The sequence below is a fragment of the Ovis canadensis genome, chromosome 9 (genome assembly GCF_042477335.2).
Source record: "Ovis canadensis isolate MfBH-ARS-UI-01 breed Bighorn chromosome 9, ARS-UI_OviCan_v2, whole genome shotgun sequence".
Taxonomy (NCBI): Eukaryota; Metazoa; Chordata; class Mammalia; order Artiodactyla; family Bovidae; genus Ovis; species Ovis canadensis.
Genome location: NC_091253.1, coordinates 50,132,039 through 50,152,996, shown reverse-complemented (window position 1 = coordinate 50,152,996; position 20,958 = coordinate 50,132,039). Strand labels below are relative to the sequence as shown.

The following is a 20,958-nucleotide window of genomic DNA, read 5'->3' as shown; positions in this document are numbered from 1 at the left end:
TATGCTTCAATAAAAAAGAAAAACATACAAAGTAAATAAACTAATAAAAATGACAATAGCAACAAAAAGAAAAGGCTTGTTTGTTTTTCAGTTGATAGAAGAGCATATTAAAATGGGACACAGTTCAGGATGACAGAGTGAGCGAGTATTCACTGTTCCTTTGTCTTCCAAACACCACCAGAAGGATAGAAAAGTATTTGTTAAAAGCTGTCCCTCACTCTACCTAAGCACTGGGAATAATATCTAAAAGATAGTAAATGCTCGATATTTTTCTTTATTAAATGATCAAGGGGAATACATTTCTAACTGTGCTAGGACTATAACACAGTTTGCTCTTAGGGTACGAGGACATGTGAGGCATTTTGGAAGATGGGAAAAGCAGGAATCAGGCTGACTAGGGAAGCTATGAACTAGCCGGACACGAGGGGAGATGGTGGCAGAGACGAGCCTAAGCAGTGGAGCAGAGAGAGGTGAGCCCTGGGCTGTGGTTAAGGTAGTGGATTAAGACCTGCCCGCTGAACCCTCATCTCAGGGGCTGGAGGCAGGGCCGTTTGCCCCAAGTGGAACATCTGAGCATTGCTTACTCTGCGAAGTAGAGAATCTGCCAGGTCTGGGATCCAGAGTGTAGAGCAGACAGAGCTGTGGGTAACTCAGAACCTCCACTACAGTCACAAAGGATAAAAGAGAAATTCAGCATCACCCAGGGGTAAACAAAGTATGGGATCCTGTTAACAAGTGATTGAGGAGGAACTTTAATTTTGTTCATTTTGCAAGAAGGAAGCATATATAATTGTTCCTCTGGCTAGAAGAGGCTACTCTGCAATTTGAATCTAGGCCTGTTTCACCCCAGAACCAAACTCTTCCCCACTGTACTCTGTAAACTGCCATTTACTAGTAATGAAGTCACAGTGGTTCAAGAATAAACTAGACTTTGAACTGCATGGCCGCTCTTGTGTTTTAATGAGATACTGGACTAAAGGAGTATTTTTTCTGTGTATTTTGTAGTGTACGAGCCATTGCAAAATGAAGGGACAGAAAGTTCAGGTAAGGAATTGAGCTTCCTGCAAGTCAGCTCCCCTTGCATTTGTTAAAACAAGTATAACTTGTGGAACAAAGATAGATGTAGTCAGAAATACAAGACATTCTTAAGTCACTAAGGAATTGGATCATGTTGATATATTTATCCTGTTTATAGTGCAAGGTTTATGTCAGCAGAGATAATGCCAACCTATTTTTAGAATCAATTGATTTTTAAATTTTTTTTTTTTTGACTGTCTCAGGTCTTAGTTGCAGCATGTGGGATCTAGTTCCCTGACCAGGGATTGAACCCTGGGCCCCTCTGTGTTGAGAGCGCAGAGCCTTAGACACTGGACCAGTAAAGACATCCCCAGCCTATTGATGTATTCTTTGACTATAATTTAGAAATTAAAGTTGATATTCTAACGAATCTCTCTGTAAGAAACCCAAATCTAAAAAGAGTCAAATTTAGGTCTCCAAACAAATAAACTAATTTAAAGAAGTTGTGAAAATAGTTAATGTAAGATGTGCTTAAATTTTTTTTTTTTTAGATCATGCTGTAGACAATTCAAACACAATTTTAGAAGGTAAGTTAATTTAGTAGAAATCTGTTTACTTTTTATAAAAAGTTATCTTCATTTCTTCAACAAGCATTTATCACACACTTACTATTTGCTATCTTGACAGTGCTCGGGGGCTTGGAGGATGAGAGTGAATAAGAGAGAATTCTGTTTCACTGGGGGCAGGCACTCTAGTGACCAATGAGAGGATAAAGTAAAGATTATGAGAAAGGCAGTGATGGAATGAAATCAGGATTGTATAGTAGAAAGTATCATATTAGGGTGTGGAGGGCTGCCCTAAGTAGGAGGAGGTGGTGTCATGAGAAGGAGTTATCCATGGGCAGAAGTGGGTTGAAAGTTGTGTCCTTTCAGTTGGAGAAAATACGTATGATGCTTCTTTTTCCTTTTATCTAAAATATTTCCAACTGTTTTGAGTATTCTCACAAGTAGAAGCAAATTAATGCAAAAAGCAAAATGATTAAAATAGCTGCATAAATGCTTTGAGTTTTAGAAAACGCTAATAAAATATTCTTTTTGTGACCAAAGACTGTTACACAAAATCTTGAACAAAAGGAAAGATAACAATTTTATTTCTTGATAGTGTCTCAGTTAAGGTACTTCCTGCCCACCCACTGTATTGTTAGGGATGAAGATACTAACATGTGATGTAATTTTATAGAGCGAATAAGATCAATATATCATTATACCATTGGGTGGTGAGGCTTATAGTTTCTTTAGTTGCAAGTGGGTTGATGTCTACAAAAAAAGACTAGATGTTATAATTCGTACCCATATTTTTGGCTAGTTTTAGAATAAGTTACCTTGAGCATTATTTTTCAAAAACGAGTTTGTTAAGGATAGTGATACATTTTAAAGATTCTATTTGAATTTAAATTTTTGTATTGTTAACAAGAAACAAGATGCTTTAAATATCTTTCAACAGCTTTCCTATCAAGTCTGATGCAAAATTGTGGTGAAAACTTGGGCTTTGGTTCATATCTCCTTCGCCAGACAGTAAGTTTTGAGGTTAGTCAGTTAGGCAGATAATGTTTTAAAGCCTGTGGTTCAGGACAGTTGAGAAATACAAACTTTTACAAAGTTGTAGCTCATTTTTCTTTATTGTGTTGGTGCAAAAACCTAATGCTTTATGATAAATTACAATCAAACCCCCAAACAGTCTGTAAAAATAATCATGCCAACTTAAAGATTGGTAGTCTTTAAATGCTGGACAGCAATCTGTAATGGAGTGTTTTTTTAATTTATTTTATTATTTATTTATTATTTCAGAACTGCACATGCCCCCTGCAGAGGAACAGCAAGAAGTACCACCAGGTATGGCATTTCGTTACAAGTATTTCCTTTTTCTTTTTTGTTTAATTTAAAAGATGCTGTATGCAAAAAATTCTATGGAGAGTAGAATTCCTGAGAGAAGAGGATTAATTATACCTATCCTAAATTTAAAAGGAAAATTTTGTGTGTTTAGGCCAGTTGAGCCAAAGTAATGGGGAATACACATCAGACAGAGTCTAGTACTTACTGGTTGAGGTAGAATTTGAGGAGGGTTCATGATGAAAACACTGTGTGATTTTTGCTATCATAGATGGTGATAGTAGTAGAAGTTAGGTTGTGGGCTTTTTCCCTTGTTTTGATTGACAGGCTATCTGATGGAGGATGTGGAGGCAGACTTGCCTTCAGATGAAAATTGAACAGTGCATGAATTTGTGACATTGGTCCTCCCCTGACCCGGACTGCCCATCTTCCCTAAAAGCATCCTTGCACCCCACATGGTCCAGGCTATCTGGGACTTGTGAGTGAGTGCCCTGGAGTCCTTCCTGCCAGCCCACTGTGTTACACCCATCACTCTGCTTTTCCCTCCCTTCCCTAACACATCCCTCTCATCATCATCGAGTTTAAAGAATGGGGACAGCATTTCAATCAAAGCCTGTGCTTTCAAATGCCTTTTAGAGAAGACAGGAACTATTCCTGTAATCAGAAATTAACATATAAACGTCTTATTCTCTAAGTGGGAAAAATATTTTATTAAGTGAGGATTCTGCAACATGTCTTTCTCAAATGTATTTCCTCTTGTTTCTGTGTTTTATTTCCTTTTTTTTTGTTTCCATGTTATTTATTGGTTCAATTTTTACTCGTATTTTTCATTTTATGCTTCATGTGAATTTTGTAGCGATGATGTGCACTAGAAGTATTGATTTTGGTAGAAATAATTGTGCCTGCCAAAATTTGTCGAAATACTCAGTTTCAAGGGGGAAAAGCCTTTTCTAATCAAGGACTATTTTTAGTTATACCTCAGCTCATATTTACTTATTTAATGGTTGGGTAGTTCTAAGTTTTGATAGTTGTTGTACGTTGTACATTTATAATATGTATGAATACCGAAGGAACTGCATTGTTGGCATTATAATGTGAATGAGAAACAAAATCCACGGAGAAACTGATCTTTGACAGGATAACTTCTGGCCATATGTGTGTATTTTGTGTTTAGGAAAGATGCGCAGAGTCGGGAAAACTGGTGTTTCCATCCTGCGTCTGTAACTTCCTCTGTGTTACTGAGCAGTACGCCAGTGTGCCTTGTTTCTTACCTGAGAATGCAGAGCAGGTTACTGAATTTGCATTTTGCTTACTCTCCATTCCTTTAAAGAAAGTTATTTTATGTTTTCCTAAAAATAACGAGTGTCTACAGCACTTTTTTCTAGTTATGGTTGATATTTTTCTTAATATCAACCTGACTTTAATGAAGCTATGAAATATAATATTATTTTCTGACCAGAAAGCTCTGTGCTTCTGTTGTGGTGTTTTATAAATGAGCCCCCAAATTTCCTTAGAACATAATTATAAAATACTAAGGAGTGGTTGTAGCGGTGAGGGGACTGGGGGCTGGAATAAGGTGCTTTTTTTTAATAAGATGTTTAACAGCTGAAGCAAATGAAAATGAAGATTTGATTTATATGTATCTTTTCTGGCACATAATGAGATCCCAGTGAGTGGAGGCTGTGGCTGTTACTATTTACTGATTAATTAGGTTGATATTGGGGCTTCCCTGGTGGCTCAGCTGGTAAAAAATCTGCCTGCAATGCAGATACCTGGGTTTGATCCCTGGGTTGGGAAGGTCCCCTGGAGAAAGGGAAAGGCTACCCACTCCAGTACTCTAGCCTGGAGAACTCCATGGACTGAATAGCCCATAGGGTCGCAAAGAGTCGGACACGACTGAGCGACTTTCACTTTCACCCTCTTTCACTTTAGGTTGATATTTGAGGTGGATCAAGAGAAGCTGAATTCTGACAGACCTGCTCCAGAACTTGTCACTTGTCATTTGGTGTCATAAAAATTTGAGTGATGCACTGCACGCTATAGTTTGTCCTTTACCAAGGAGGATGTGAGGCGGAGAGTTAGCAGTAGTTACTTGTAATGATTGTACTGGGTTTGCTTATTTCTTGTTATTTTCTTCGTCTTACTTTATGTTGCATCATTTAATTATTCAGTCTTATGAAAGAATAATATTCATGAATTAGTTGCTATTTTGTACAGTAAGGTGACTGCTTTTGCAATAGTGTTGAGTAACATATGTGATGCAGAAACTGTGACAATTGTTGTGGGGCCTGTTACCTTAATACCTTTTAATCTTCAAAATTCTTTAATCAGTGGAAAACTCAGATTGAGGCTCTCTGCACAATGCTGGATATCGGTTCACTTTCTCCTGGCCTTCAGAATCCAGTCGCTGATTACTATGCCTTCTCTGATCTTTCTAAGTGTAGGCTACACAGTCTTAATGTAGCAAATTAAATTTCATAATAATATTGTTGGGATAATCCCATGGGGCAGGAATTGCCTTGATTTACTGTTGTATCTGGCTGCCCACCAGGGGATGGAGAGTGCTGACTTTGGTTAAGTATCATGTCTGTCATGCACTTCTTGACACACACATGAATTAACTCCCTTAGTATTTCCAGTGGCCCAAGAGGTGAAATGCTCATATCTCCATTTTACAGATGAGAAAACTGAGGCATAGCAAGGCAGAGGAACCTGCCTGAAATCACAGAAATGATAAATGCTAGAACTGAGTTTGATTCTTGTGTTCTGGCTCCAAGAGTTCACACTCTCAGCTTCTGTGCTCTAGAGGATTTCATAGAAACGAAGACCTAAGAACAGATGAGTTATGAGAGCTGTTTTGATGTGGTAGAGAGAGTGTATCCTTAGGCGTCTTTGTCTTAATATGCATTAGCCTTTCACTTAAGACTCCTGGGAAGATTCCACCTGCCTTGGAGCAACTAAGCCCATGTATCACAACTACTGAAGCTCTCACAGCCTAGAGCTGCACACTGCAACTCCTAAGCCTTCTTGCTACAACTACTGAAGGCCAAATGCCCAGAGTCTGTCCTCCACAACAACAGAAGCCACCGCAATGAAGAGTAGCCCTTGCTCACTGCAACTAGAGAAAGCTGGCTTGCATCAACAAAGACCCAGTGCAACCAAAAATAAATAGATGTAAAATATGACATAAAGGAATCTATCTACAAAACAGAAACAGACTCATGGACATAGAGAACAGACTTGCAGTTGCTAAGGGGGACAGGGTTAGGGGATGGGAGGGGTGAGAGACTGAGGTTGGCAGATGTAAGTTGTTCTATACAGAATGGATAAACAGCAAAGTCCTACTGTTTAGCACAAGGTACTATATTCAGTATCCTATGATAAACCATAATGGAAAATAACATTTAAAAAATAATGTGGAAAGATGTATAATCGAATCACTTTGCTGTACAGCAGAAATTAACACAACATTATAAATCAACTATACTTAAATAAATAGAGTAAAAACTGAAAAAAAAAGACTCAGAAATGTTGAAGATTAATTATGATTCATTGTGGAAAAGTAAGCTGTCCAATAGCTTAAATTTTTCCATCTTTTGTTTATATTGATAAATTCATAAGTGCTTTGCTGGCATCCTTTTGGAAAGGAAGTAAAAAGTCAATCTGAAAAATTGATCATGTTAGAAGTCAGTCATTTTTAATATCACATTAAAAAAATTGATTTGGGAACCTCTGCTTCCTTAGTGGGTTTTCACCTTGTCCTCAAAGTCATATTTTTGCTTGATACCACACAGCCTATTTCTAGCAATCTGACAGCATAACTGTACATAGCATGGGGAGTTCCCTGGTGGTCCAGTGCTTAAGACTTCACCTTCCAATGCAAGGGATGTGGGTTTGATACCTGGTTGGGGAGCTAAGATCTCACATATACAGAGCCAAAAAAACAGAATATAAAACAAAAACAATATTGTAACAAAATTCAATAAAGACTTTTAAAATGATCCACATAAAGAAAAAAAATATTTAAAAAAAATTATACATAGCGCAAATTGAATGACTTACGAACAAATCACTTAGGAAATTCACCAGCATAATATTCCCTGCCATACAATACTTTAAGACCATTTGACTAATTGGTTCCTTTAACAATTTTTCTGTCATGCCGTGGGAAAGACCATGATGCTGGAAAAGATGGAGGGCAGATGGTGAAGGGGGCAACAGAGGATGAAGTGGTTGGATGGCATTACTGACTCAATGGACATGAGTTTGAGCAAATTCTGGGAGATGGTGAAGGAGAAGGAAGCCTGGCATGCTGCAGTCCGTGGGGCCACAGTGAGACAGACACAGCTGCATAACTGAACAACAACAGTGCCGGGAAAAATGTTTATGTTACATTTTGTGATAATAATTGTGCTATCTGAAATGAAGATGTGTGAACATCAATGTTTCTGGCTGAATTTGCTGCTCTTTTCTCTCTGAAGATGGAGATGACATTTATAACTCATCCATATTTGAATATTCTCTCAGGGGGGCTGATTTCACTGTCGCCTCTATCCAGAGCTGTCGCTCATGCGCCCCTTGTCATCAAGCATTTTCTAATTGGATCAATAAGACCCACAACCAGGCTGGCAGCTCCAAAGGTCTTAGTTTATGGTAATAAGAGCCTAAGATGCATATTATTGTTAGTGATTTGATCTTTCGTTTATTCAAGAAATATATATTGAACAGCTCCTATGGTACAGGCTCAGGCCTTCCAGGTGACTCAGTGGGTAAAGAATCCATCTACCTGAGACACAGAAGACTTAGGTTCAATCTCCTGGTTGGGAAGATCCCCTGGAGGAGGGCATGGCAACCCACTCCAGTATTCTTGCCTGGAGAATCGCCGGACAGCGGAGTCTGGCAGGTACAGTCCATAGGGTCACAAAAGAGGTGGACATGACTGAAGCACACACCCCTGCATGCATGGTACAGCTCTGCCCCAGACATAACAGTGAACAATGCAGCCCCTGTCTGGTATCGATTCACAGACCTGTGAGTGTGCTGCAGAGGACAGAAGCCAATCCAGCATCATTAACCTCTCAGAGTGATACCCAGGCCAGCACCCAGAGGAGGGGGAACCAACCCAACTGTGGGGGCCAGGGGAGCAGAGCAGGAGGTCATGCTGGAGCTGAGCCTGGAGGAGCTGCTCCAAGTGAAGGAGCCAGCATGTGGCTGGGAGAGGGTTCAAGGCGGTGTGCCATGCACCGGCTAAGGAGGCATAGGGGACAGGCGGGCAGCATTTCTCAGAGTGTTGCATAAATGGTGTTTGAGAATTTGAATGTGGGCCTAGGGCTTCCCTGGTGGCTCAGACAGTAAAGAATCTGCCTGCAATACAGGAGACCCGAGTTCAATCCCTGGGTCAGGAAGATCCCCTGGAAAAGGGAATGACTAACTCACTCCAGTATTCTTGCCTGAAGAATTCCATGGATAGAGGAGCCTGGCGGGCTACAGTCCGTGGGGTTGTAAAGCGTCGAACATGACTGAGCAACTTTCACTAAAAATGCAAGAAAGTTGCTGAAAAACTTCAAGCTTAGGAGTTGCATGATCCTATCCATATTTGAACAGAGTCCCATGAGGAGGTGGAGACCAGTCAGGGGGCAGATATGTTCATCTAAGCGCAAGTGGTGGGAGCTGGGAATTGTGGCAGAGGTGCAGAGCAGGATGGATTCAAGGACCTTGGGGGTGCAGGTGACTGGTGGGAGATGGGCTGGTTAACGGGAAAAGTCTAGCTTGATTCCTTTGCTTCTGGCTTGAATGGATGAATGATGGAACTTCAGTGGAGATAAGGAAGGTGGGAGGAACGGAGAGGTGCAGAGACCACTGGCCTCTGGAGGTGTTGGGTTTGCAACTTGGGCAACTACTACTTCTGGGTGGAAACCTGATTCAGATACTCCGGGGCATAGATTTGAGTCTTTCAAAATCGTGATTAGGCTTTTAGTTTATTTGCCTTTTTATCAGTACTCATGTTGTACTTTAAAACAAGTTCCCATAGTCTCCAGGGATTTTCATTGCACAGGTTATAGAAATGCATATTCCTCACAGTCCAGCTAATGTTAAAACTCTAAGAGAACTTTTTTTTTTTTTTTAAACTCTTTCTGGTGTGGTATAATTTATACACAGGGAAGTACTCACCTGTTGATGATATAGTTTGATGAACTTGTACATGTCTTATATTCTTGTACCCACAATACAGAGTTCTTCCAGCCCCTGGAAAATCTTTCCCTTTTCTGCCCTCAGTAATGACCCCACCAAAGATGACTAGTGTTCTGACTTTGTCATCATGGATGGATTTGCCTGCCTTTGAATTTGATTAAACAGAAGGCAACACATGTCAACACATGCAAACATATATACACTTTCTTGGTGACCAGTTTCCATTGCTCACCATCATGGCTGTTTCATCCATATTGCTATGTAGAGTCATTGGTCTTCTTCTTATTATTGACTGTAAATGTATTCCATTTAAAAATTCTATCCTATACATTGATGGCTGTAGTGAATGTTTCTAGTTTTGGTCTATTATGAAGAAATTTGCCATGAACACTCTTACACATTATACATGTCTTCTGGTGGAAATATTCATTTCTATTGGATATATAAAAGTATACCTATAATTTCCAGTTGCTTCTCATTAGCACCAAATAATTCTGCTTATGTAAAAATTTCTGGTTATACATACATGCACATATGTAGATAAGTAGATAAGGAAGGAAGGAGGGAAGGAAGGAAAGCCTATAATACAGTTTTAGAAATCACATCAAAATTTGGTTGGGTCTTCATGTGCACAATCTCCTTTTTAACTTTAATCGTAACATAGATTATAACATAATCATAACATAGCTGTAATAGTAAAATAAATTTGGTACTAAAGTTTGGAATAAGAAAATGTTTGTTTAAAGTTGGAATGAATTTTACTTCTTCTAAAATAGTATATACTTTTTTATCAACCATTTATATCATCCATAACATGAAAAATTGATACAAGATTATAAGTAATGCATTTTAATTACAGCTTACAGTATCTTGTTGCTCCTTGAAAAATCCTCCCTATATTCATGTTTCAAATACCGTACTAGATTTTTCCCCCTCTGTTGCATTTCTTTTTAATACAGTGAAAACATTGATGGGAGAAAGAAATTGAATGTTATTTCTCAAAAGACTGACATTCTTAAATTCAACTGTAATTCTCAAATGCTTTAAAGAACCTCAGGTTTTTTTAGCTTTGCAAGTAATCCTCCCAAGAACTACTCTAAGCAGTGAGTCATTCTTACCCAGTTGCCATTAAAAACAACAATACACAGAAAAATAAAACATTTACTTTCCATTGGTGGTTTTTTATAAGTAGAATAAAAATAAAGCAGTTTCGCAATCTGTGTCTAGTTGGTCCTTTAATTTAGATTTCCCCTTATTTTTGCAGATACTTAAAGCTTCAGAAAGACTGCCCCTACTACCTACCACAAGAGGACCAGCTTAACCATACGCTCCAAAAGATGGCTGGGATAGATCTTGTGAAGTAATTTCTGAGCAGACCAAGATCTTTGGGAATGAACACTAAAGATGTTTTGAATGAACCATAGTCCACTGGCATTTTAGTGGTTTTTTTTTTGTTTTTTTTTTTGAGAAACAAAAATCACACGTATTGTTACATTCCTGCATGTCCTTTTCTGATAGCCTTAGTGGGTCCACTGGATTTTTCTTTTCCCTTTTGTGATGGAGCTTTTAGTCTTACCTGCATATATGTGTTTTTCAGACAGTAATTAATAATCATTCATGAGATAACAGCACTTGTCATGGCAGGATTTTAATATATCTTATCAGTAATTAACACTATGTCAGCTGACTTGTGTATACTGCGTGAAACATTAATTAAAGCCACTAAGAGTGCCTTGTCTTAGGGCGCTGAAAAACACTGATGGGATCATCATTAGCTGTGAAGATTTGAGTTGTATATATCTGCACTGATACCTTTATTTAAAAAATTCCTGTATTAGCTTCAAGTATTCAGGGCAAAACTCAACATTTGAGATTCCTGCAGCTTTTAGCTTATTAATTAGAAAAGAAATTAATATTTCAAAAAAAGTTTAAATTATCGTGGGTAATTTATTTTTCAGAAAAAAAGGGGAAATTAAAATTTGTGCTAGAATGTAGAGGAAAGGAATAGCCTGTTATATTATGCAAAAACGCTTTTCAGCACATTGGGGTGATTGTAGAATAGCTGTAGTCCTCTTGGTATTTGTTTAAATCTTAGAAAATAACAGTTAGTGGTGCCTAATGTAAAGGTTGTTCTTCCTTTGGCTGGTAAAGTAACATATACGACACTGATTCCTGCTCCGTGTATCAAGGAGACGTTGCCACTGGCTGAATGAAGCAGGGTTTGTGAAAAGTACTCAGAAACCAGACGTTCCCTGTGCTTTCACAGCTTTTGAGGCTTTTCCTTTCCACGCTGGAGAGTTTCTTCTGTTTTTAATGTGGCTGGTGTGTGGCTCAGAAATGGTTGCTGTGATGAAAATGCTCATTTCTTAGGAAAAAGAGGTAGCTACACTCTCATTTTGAAAGGACCATGAGCTATTTAAAAAAAAAAAAAACCTAAGATGTGGTTTTATTTACATGTCAGGGGAGCTCTTGATCATGTTCACATTGTTTTAAGATAAAGCGATTTTTTTGTGTGTGCTTTTAGGGTTAAAATCAAAGAGATTTTATATTTTTATCATTAGAGATCACTACAGTATAGTAAGGTATGCTGAACCATAGTGTTAGTGAAGCCCAAAGTAATACATAGTAAAAGAGCAATAATTGTCTGAAGCTGTGATCTGGGTAATACAGAGTTGCTACTCAAAAATCTAATAAAGCTCTTACTTCGTATTGTGAATTATAGAACACTACTTTTTAATAAAGCCATATTTTTTTAGATAAACAGGAGTGACATAGAATTGATAAATGCATAAGATAAATTTCGCTGGATTTTTGTATATAATCATCTCTAGAACTCGGGACACTGAGAATTCATTATGCTGTGGTCATATTCAGATACTTTCTAATTCCAAATATCTTGATGGATGAGCCTTGTCTTTACAAATATATGCCAAGCTGGGAAACATCAATGGATTTTCTAAAAATAATGTAAACATCTTCTGTTTAATGTTATTTGAGTGCAATAAAATGCAGAAGAATTCTTCTCTGTATTGTCATTATTTTAGAGTATATATTGTTTTATTTTATTGCATAACAACATCAGTTCATTTTATACTTTCTAATATTTCAGGGTATTCTAGCACTTTTGGTGACTAAAATCACAAAGGAGTACATTCAACCTCTTTCTTTACCTATTTCTAGTAGGTAATGTTTATTTTGTATCATGCTACAATTTGAGGGGCAGAATTCAGATGAAATAGTCCCTGCATCATGCTGTGTAGGCTTTTGTCCAGCACCTAGAAGTTCTGATAAGTCCCTGCGAGGTCACTCATTCACCTGCACACTCTGGTCCTCCACGACTATCACTTGGTGAGGATTAGCTTTCAGCCTGTTTGAGAGAACCGAGGAGTTTGAGTGACTAGAAGGGTAGCAAAGGGTACCGAAGATTCTCTTCTGATCTTCATTCTTGGGCAGTAAAGGAGAATGAGACACAAAGGGACGAAGCTTCTGGGATTCTGGAAAGTGTTGTTTTTTCCTCCAAGGCGCTCAGAAGAAACAGAAAAAACCTTTAAGTTTAAGCAGGCCCATTTTGCTGCACTGGCGATGATAAGTGCTAAGTTAGGGAGTCGGGGCTCCAGGCACCTGGGTGTTATTACTGTGCTTGCCGATGAAGAGACTGAGGGTCAGAGAGGCTGCAATGCCTGCCAGTCAAGGTCATTCTCAGCCTAGAGTCTAGAGCGTACAGGTGGGCACCTAGTGGAAGGTGGAAACAATTAGAGGGCAACCAAGAGCAAGCAGAGAGAGGGCAGTCAGGTAAGGGAGGAGTAAGAATCCAGGTGATGTCGTGATAGGAGCAGAGAGGGCAGTCAGGTAGTGGAGGAGTAAGGATCCAGGTGATATCGTGATAGGATCTGACTGGGGAAGTGCTAGTGGACAGAGAGGGCAGGGCTCTTGTGACTTAGACAGGACCTGGTCAGGGAGAGGCAGAGCCCCATGGCTGGGTCTTGGAGCAGGGAGAGTAGATGCCAGTGTGGCTAGGAGCTCAGGACACACAGACCTGGATGGAGACTAGCTTTGCCCACAAGAATTGGCCAGTAGGCAAATTAGCACAGTAGCTGGAATGATAGGGTTCAAAATAATTGAATATACAAAAATGATTTTTTCTTTTTTTTTTTCTTAATGGTTGTATGACAGTTTTTAAAAGATGAAGATCCTGTTCTGTTTAGTAAGGTTTTCTTTAATAAAATAATGTTGAAAGAGTTAGCACCATTAGAAAATGTGTAGTTTATGTTTCTTTGGGGGGGGTGTCTGTTAAGACTTAAATCTGAGTTGCTGGTAAGCTTGTACTTCTGTCATTTTCTGGGTTGGACTAAGCCTAGAGTATGGACCACCCACTACTGGAATATGCAAAGTGTAGTATTGTAGAGTGTGGCCTTCTGAACAATTCTTAATTGTTCTGCTGCTCTTGGCAATACTCTAAGCCTCTCTAAGCCATTCTTCTTATCTATGGAATTAAAACTACCTTTCAGAGTTAAATGGGATAATCCTCATTAAGTGTTGAGAACAACACCTGGCATCTAGTTAAGTGTTATCAATCATATTCCTTTTTGGCATGTTGAGGACCATTTGAATTTTCCCTGGGAAGCCCCAGGTACAAAGACTGAAGAATAGCAAAGTCATACTCTTGAGGGAGACTTGGGTTTGATCCCTGGGTCGGGAAGATCCCCTGGAGAAGGAAATGGCAAACCACTCCAGTACTGTTGCTTGGAAAATCCCATGGATAGAGGAGCCTGGTAGGCTACAGCCCACGGGGTTGCAACGAGTCGGACACGACTGAGCACACTTCCACTTTCCACTCTATTATGCAGAATGCTAGTGAGGTAAGCTGAAGCTCTTTGAGAACTTTACCTAAGTTAAATTTAAGCACTGAAAACCCCGGAGGTGAAAATCCCCTACACTGTGTATTTTCCCACACCCAAGCTCCTGTCTCAGATCTCAACTTGCTGAAGCAGTGGGATTAGAAGGGAACAGAACCTAGGGCTTTTGCCCCGGGGTTGGAACATCTGGGCTAGGCCTTCTTAATTCAGCCTCTTCATCCTAGGTAACTGCAGACAGGAGGAAAAAAGATGAACCTGGTTCCAGGGCGCACACCTGGCCAGGGGCCTCCCACACCTTTTTAAATGGTGGTCAGTTCAGAACTTCCCCAGTGGTCCAGTGGTTAAGACTTTGCCTTCCAATGAAGGGGTGCAGGTTCAATATCTGGTCAGGGCGCTGAGGTCCCACATGCTTCTTAGCCAAAATGCCAAACAAAACAAAAGCAATATTGTAACAATTTCAATAAAGACTTTAAAAATGGTCCACGTCAAAAAAAAAAACTAAAAAAAGATGACCACTTCAATCCACTCTTCCTTCCTTGGTTTCCCTGGGGGCGGGAAGATTTGTGGACGGCTCTAAAATCTTCGTGACCAGCACCAACTAGTTTTCTGTAGTCAGCTAAGAAACTTGCATTTTATGCTTGATTTGTCTAAATTACAGTAGCCATATGCCAGGTAACAGATTATTGGAGGGGTGGACACTCCCAGCCTTCCTGTACGCGTGGCTGGTGCCACAGAAAGATATCCTTGGAAACTGAGATTTTTGATACTTCTCTTCTATCCTGTACCCCTGATACCTACAAGAGTTATTCAGTCACGTCTGACCCTGCAACCCCATGGACTGCAGCATGTCAAGCTTCCCTGTCTTTCGCTATCTCCCGGAGTTTACTCAAACTCAAGAGTGCATCCTAGTATATGACACACTGCCTAACCTTATGATGGTGGTGGTTTTGTCACTAAGTCGTGTCTGACTCTTTCAACCCTATGGGGCTGTAGCCCATCAGGCTCCTCTGTCAATGGGATTTCCTGGGCAAGAATACTGGAGTGGGTTGCCATTTCCTTCCCCAGGGGATCTTCCAGACCCAGGGATAGAACCCTGGTTTCCTGCATTGAAGGCCGATTCTTTACTGAGCCACCAGGGAAGCCCTTTATGACAAGGGTACAGTTAATAAGGTCAGAAATTCTAGAATGTTCAACAGAGATTAGGAAGTCTATTTTATATCCTTGTGCTTCCTGAAGCACTGACCAGGAAGTGTGTGGCAGCCAACATTTTTTTTTTTAAGATTTTTTTGATGTGGACCATTTTTTAAAAGCCTTTATTGAATTTGTTGCAGTATTGATTCTGTTTAATGCATTTTATGGTTTTTTGGCTGCGAGGCATGTGGGATCTTAGCTCGCCCACTAGGGATCAAACCTGCACTTCCTGCACTGGAAGGTGAAGTCTTAACCACTGGATCGCCAGGGAAGTTTTCCAGCCAACTTTTTAAAACCCTCCGTTTGCAAAAGTCAAGACCTGTGCTTCTTTTTCCCTTTCAACAAAATTAGAGACTGGCATGGGGAAAGGAATGTCTATTTTGGAGTCAAATACACCACTGACCTTGATGACTTAGACCCTCTACCTTGTCAAGCTTCAACCTCCTCCTCTGCATGAAGAAGGAGCTTAGAACTACTGCAGAGGGTTGTTGTTTAGTTGCTCAGTCCTATCTGACTCTTTTGTGACCCCACAGAGTGTAGCCCGCCAGGCTCCTCTGACAATGGGATTTCCTGGGCAAGGATACTGGAGTGGGTTGCCATTTCTTTCCCCATCTGCAGAGGATGTTAGGAGACAAAAGATGTGTCTTGTGCTTGGCACCAAGCTTGGCACACTTTGAGTTGGTTTGCTTCCTTTCCCCTTGGGGTCTCAAAGGAGAAACATGTGACTGATAAAAAGTCCTCTGCTTGTATCAGGAGCCTCAGATTTACTTCTTGCCTCCAAAAATTGAAATGTTTTATATGAATGAATGTGGGAAACTGGGGATTAAGGAATTGAGTGATGTTGCCTGCACCCCTGAACCCAACCTGCACAGCACTTACACTCTCTCGCGTCTACTCTGGAGAAAGGATGGAATCTGATGATTTTTAATCAGACTACCAAACTCTGCCCCATCCTCACTGCAACTCAACCGTACACATGTGTATCTAGAAATTCTCAAAGACTAGGTAAATACCTACTGGGACTGAAATTGACTGGTCTACCTCTAACTGTGCTATGTCACACCTGGGCTCAGTGTGGGCACCCCTGTGGGTCACTTGTGGATGTAGGAAGTCCTTGAGGAGTCAGGTTAGTGTTCTCATAGAATGGCATGCTACAATCCTTTAAAGCACACAGTCCCTGTTATAAAGCAGTGCATGGCTTTAAGAGACAATAAAGCTATTGAATCAGCTTTGAGTGAGTCCTCTGGACTCAGTTTGTACCCACAGAGGCACTTATTATTGGTGGAGATGGCCCCCATCACCCCTTATGTAGACCAGGAACACACAGCCTGGCACCCAAAACCTGCTTACTGCTTGGTGATTTTTATAAGTAATTCAAATTCTTAATATTTTATAATAAATTACATGTGTAAAGAATTTAGGATTTAGGAAAATTGAATTGTTAGCCAAGAATTTTTTAAATTGAAGTATAATTAATTTATAATATTGTGTTTCAGTGATGTATATATTCATATATATCACAAAGTGATACAGTCATATATATATACTCAGTCATATATTTATATAATTCTTTTCTATTGTACATTATTACAAGATACTGAATATAGATCCCTGTGCTATACAAGTAGGTCCTTGTTGTTTATCTATTTTATATATAATAGTGTATATCTCTTAATCCCAGAAACATTATGAATTGAACTCATATTTGAACTCATTTAAAGATAGTCCTATAATTCGAGATTTTGAATTGTGACTCTCACAATATTTATTTTGTTTTGTCTTTACCTTTCAGAAACAAATAAGAAAGCAGATGAGCCAGGAAAAAAAGGAAAAGGTGAGATTGTTAAAATCAACAGCCTTTCAAATACACATAAGGAGAAGTTATACTATCCGTGAATAATGTGATCTTATTTTCTACACTAGTCAAAATAAATTGCCAGTGTGTTTATTATTTCAGTGGTTTTATCAACAGACATTAATATTCTATATAAACATTAAGAGCTAAAGCTCTGGAAAGACATTAGCATCTAATGCTATTTGCTGTTCACTCTATATACATCTTGAGAATTAACCAACCTCTGTGCTTCAGTTTCCTCTTCTATGATATGGGAATAATAAGAACAGTACCAACTTCCAGAAACCATGAGACTGTTGTTTCCACAATAGTAATTAAGTGAAAATGTATGTAAAGTGCTTAAAGCAGTGTCTAGCACAGGGAAAGCACAAAGGAAATGTTAATTATTACTGTCACCTTTGTTGACAGCTGTTCTAAGTACAAAGATTATTCGAACATATTCTTTTTACATGGGACTTTGAACTGTTTGAAAGAAAGTCATGCAAATATTTACATCTATAAAGAAAATATCATCTCTGCCTTCCAAGAGCTTATTACAGAGGCATTCTAATAAATTTAAGGAACCAGTAGAATTTTAATTCAAAGTTCACAAAGGTTGCTAAACATAGAGTGAGGAGCTATTTTTTTAAGTTAAATTTATAAACATGGATGGTCACAGAGTAGCAGTTACATTTTTAGTATCATTTGAATGATAAAATCATCAATGATTAAACATAATTGGAGTTTCAGGAATGGCTTTAACTTCTAGTGATAAAAGCAATGTTTACATTTAAAAGATACAGTTCACTGGAAAAGCCAAGATCTTACTTACTCAGTAGGTAAACAGTACTTGACTATATGAAGTTTCTGGCTTTTGGCCATCGTTTCATAGCCCTTAGGCATTTATTTTGCCTGGAGAATCCCAGGGATGGGGGAGCCTGGTGGGCTGCCATCTATGGGGTCGGACAGAGTCAGACACGACTGAAGCGACTTAGCAGCAGCAGCAGGCATTTATTTAGCTCATGTATTTTTTTCCTGATTGGTTGTTTTTAATTTTTTATTAAAGTAATATACAGATCTAAATTTTAAATTAAAATATAGTTTATTTACAATGTGTTCATTTCTGCTGCACAGCAAAGTGATGCAATTATACATATATACGCATTGCTTTTTTAAAAAATATTCTTTTCCATTATGGTGTATCATAGGTTATTGAATATAGTTCTTTGTGCTATTGTGCTACACAGTTAGTACCTTATTGTTTATCCATTCTATTTATAAAAACTTACATCTACTAACCACAGCGTCTCACTCCATCCCTCCCCCAACCCACTTCCCCTTGGCAACCGCAAGTCTGTTCTCTGTGGCTGTGAGTCTGTTTCTGTTCCATAGATAGGCTCGTTTGTGTCATATTTTAAATTCCACATATGAGTGATATCAAATGCTATTTGATAACATTTTCAACAATAAATTTAAGAAACCAGTGGCATTTTAATTCAGCGTTCACAAAGGTTGCTAAACATAGAGTGAGGAGTACAAAGATTATTCAAACGTTCTTTTTTCACTTTTACATTTCTTTGCAGATGTAAATATTTGCATGTCTTTCTCTAACAATTCAGAGTCCTGTGAAAAAGGCTGGATAGTACTCAATTGTATATATGCACCACATCTTCTTTATCCGTTTATCTGTCAATGGACATTTGGGTTCTTTCCCCCTACGCACTTCTAAATAATGTCTGAATTCTGCAGTTTTCTCCTCCATGTTGCAAACTGTTGGCTGCCTCTTCTGTGTAGATGACTGGGCTTCTATTCACACAAGCTCTCCACACTGCCTTGCCTCCCAATCTTCCACTATGTCCATGACTTACTCTCTCCACTGTTTGCTATTGCCCAGCCTCTTTAGGCAGTTACCCCTGTTTCCCTGACCATCCCGCATTGAAGGGAAATCAGTCCTCAGAGCATTTCTCCATCTACACACACTCCCTTGATGATCCCATCTGATCATGAGGCTTTAAATCTCTTTATGCCAAAGGCAACTGCTTTAACTGCAGCCCAGGTCCCTACCTGAACTCTCTACAAGTATGTCCAGCTGTCTACCTGATGGAGACCTGATGGCTACTTGATGCCCTTGATGGATATCTAATAATTGCATCAAACTTAATAAGTGTAAAATGGAACTCCTGACCTTCCCCTGAAAACACACTGCTCCTACAAATCTCTCTCTCCTGCCTCCCTGTCATTCCGTCAGCAAACCCTGTGCACCCTCTCTTCCGAGCTTCTTCCTGCCACCTTCTCTCTCTACCACCTTCTCTTGCCTGATTACTCCACTTACCTCCTAACTGACCTTCCTTTGTCTGTATCCTCTTTCTCAATTCAGTAGCCACGGTGATCCTTTAAAACTTTCTTTGCATGCTAAGTCACTTCAGTCGTGTCCAACTCTTTGCGACCTTATAGACTGTAGCCCGCCAGGTTCCCCTGTCCGTGGGATTCTTCTTAAGAATACTGCAGTGAGTTGCCCTTCTCCCGGGGATCTTCCTGACCCAGGCATGGAAGCCACATCTCTTATGTCTCCTGCATTGGCTAGAGGGTTCTTTACCACTGGTGCCACCTGGGAAGCCCTTAAACTTTAAGAATTTTATTTACTCTGTTTTTTGTTTATTTATTTTTGCCTGCACTGCGTCTTTGCTGCTGTTCCTGGGCTTTCTCTAGGTGTGATGAGCAGAGGCTACTCTCCAGCTGTGGTACGTGGGCTTCTTCCTGCAGTGGCTTTTCTTGTTCAGAACATAGGCTCTAGGGCTTGGGTTCAGTAGTTGTGGCGTGTAGGTTTAGCTGCTCTGAGGCATGTGGAATCTTCCCAGAGCAGGGATCGAACCCCTGTACCTGCATTGGCAGGTGGATTCTTAACCATTGGACCACCAGGGAAGTCCACGGTGACCCTTTTAAAACCTAAGTGGTAGCCTGTTGCTCAAATGACTCCGTCATCTTCACATCTTTCTCAGAGTAAAACCGAAGTCGTCTGTGATGGTTTACTGGCTTCGCACATCGGGTTCTCACTCTCAGAAGGCCTCTGAGGTTAGTGACGTGTTTAAGGCAACTGTGGCTAAGAGCACTCTGAATAGCAAACAGTCTGCAAAGGTCCTGAGGCGGGAGGGAAGGACCTGAGAAACTGGAGCCCACGAACAAAGCCAGAGCGTGTGCTGTGCAGTTGGAGGGGAAGTCAGGGGCCAGACCGTGGCAGAGTCAGGCAGCCTTTGTTCATGCAGTGGGCCTCCACACCCAGCCCATGCAGGTGTCTGTGCAGGTCAGAGACTTTCCAGTTCACACACTGACTGGTTTGCTTCCAGGAGGTGCACCCTGGCACTTTCTGACAAAGGTAGAGATGGGAGGGTGAGTGCTGGGTGTGGCTTACTGCAGATATGAACAGGTGCAAGCCCTGCTCCTGTGCCTAGCGTTTCTCACTCTTCAGGGCTCCGTTTCCTTCCTTCTTCACTGTACTTCCCTCTAGTACCCTCTGCACAGCTTTCTCCTCCCGAGATTCTGAGCCCATAGGCAGCTTTCCAGTGGTATGGGAGCTGGGCTCCCTGGCTGTTTCTTCATAGAGCTTGTGGAGAGAATCTGCAACAACTTCACCTGATCGGCTCTTCCACTCTCCATCATGCCGTGCTGGCTTCATATCCACACCAACTGAGGGACGTTGGCAATTGAAGTCTTTTATTGATTGTGACATACAGGGAGAATCTTAGGATTAAGAGATGTAACGAGTCAATGTTACCCCAAGTTCACTGAAAATCCTGTTTGAGCAAATTGTCAGGTTTGGAAATTCCATCTTTTTTTTTTTTTTTTTTTAACCCACATTCATGAGAAAAAGCAGAAGTGTTAGCCGCTCAGCTGTGCCTGACTATTTGTGATGCTATGGACTATAGCCCACCAGGCTACTCTCCATGAAATTCTCTAGGCGAGAATACTGGAGTAGGTTGCT

General features: G+C 40.0%; 1 protein-coding gene across 2 annotated transcripts in view; it reads left to right on the top strand.

Annotated features, from left to right (window-relative positions):
• The window catches only part of ASPH (aspartate beta-hydroxylase), a 191,595-nt gene that overhangs the window by 79,377 nt on the left and 91,260 nt on the right, over positions 1-20,958 (top strand). For both annotated transcript variants that reach the window (XM_069600088.1, XM_069600089.1), the window contains exons 11-14: positions 1,006-1,044; positions 1,569-1,604; positions 2,865-2,909; positions 16,938-16,979. In XM_069600088.1, coding sequence (XP_069456189.1) covers positions 1,006-1,044; positions 1,569-1,604; positions 2,865-2,909; positions 16,938-16,979 — 162 coding nt within the window. The remainder of the gene's footprint in view (positions 1-1,005; positions 1,045-1,568; positions 1,605-2,864; positions 2,910-16,937; positions 16,980-20,958) is intronic.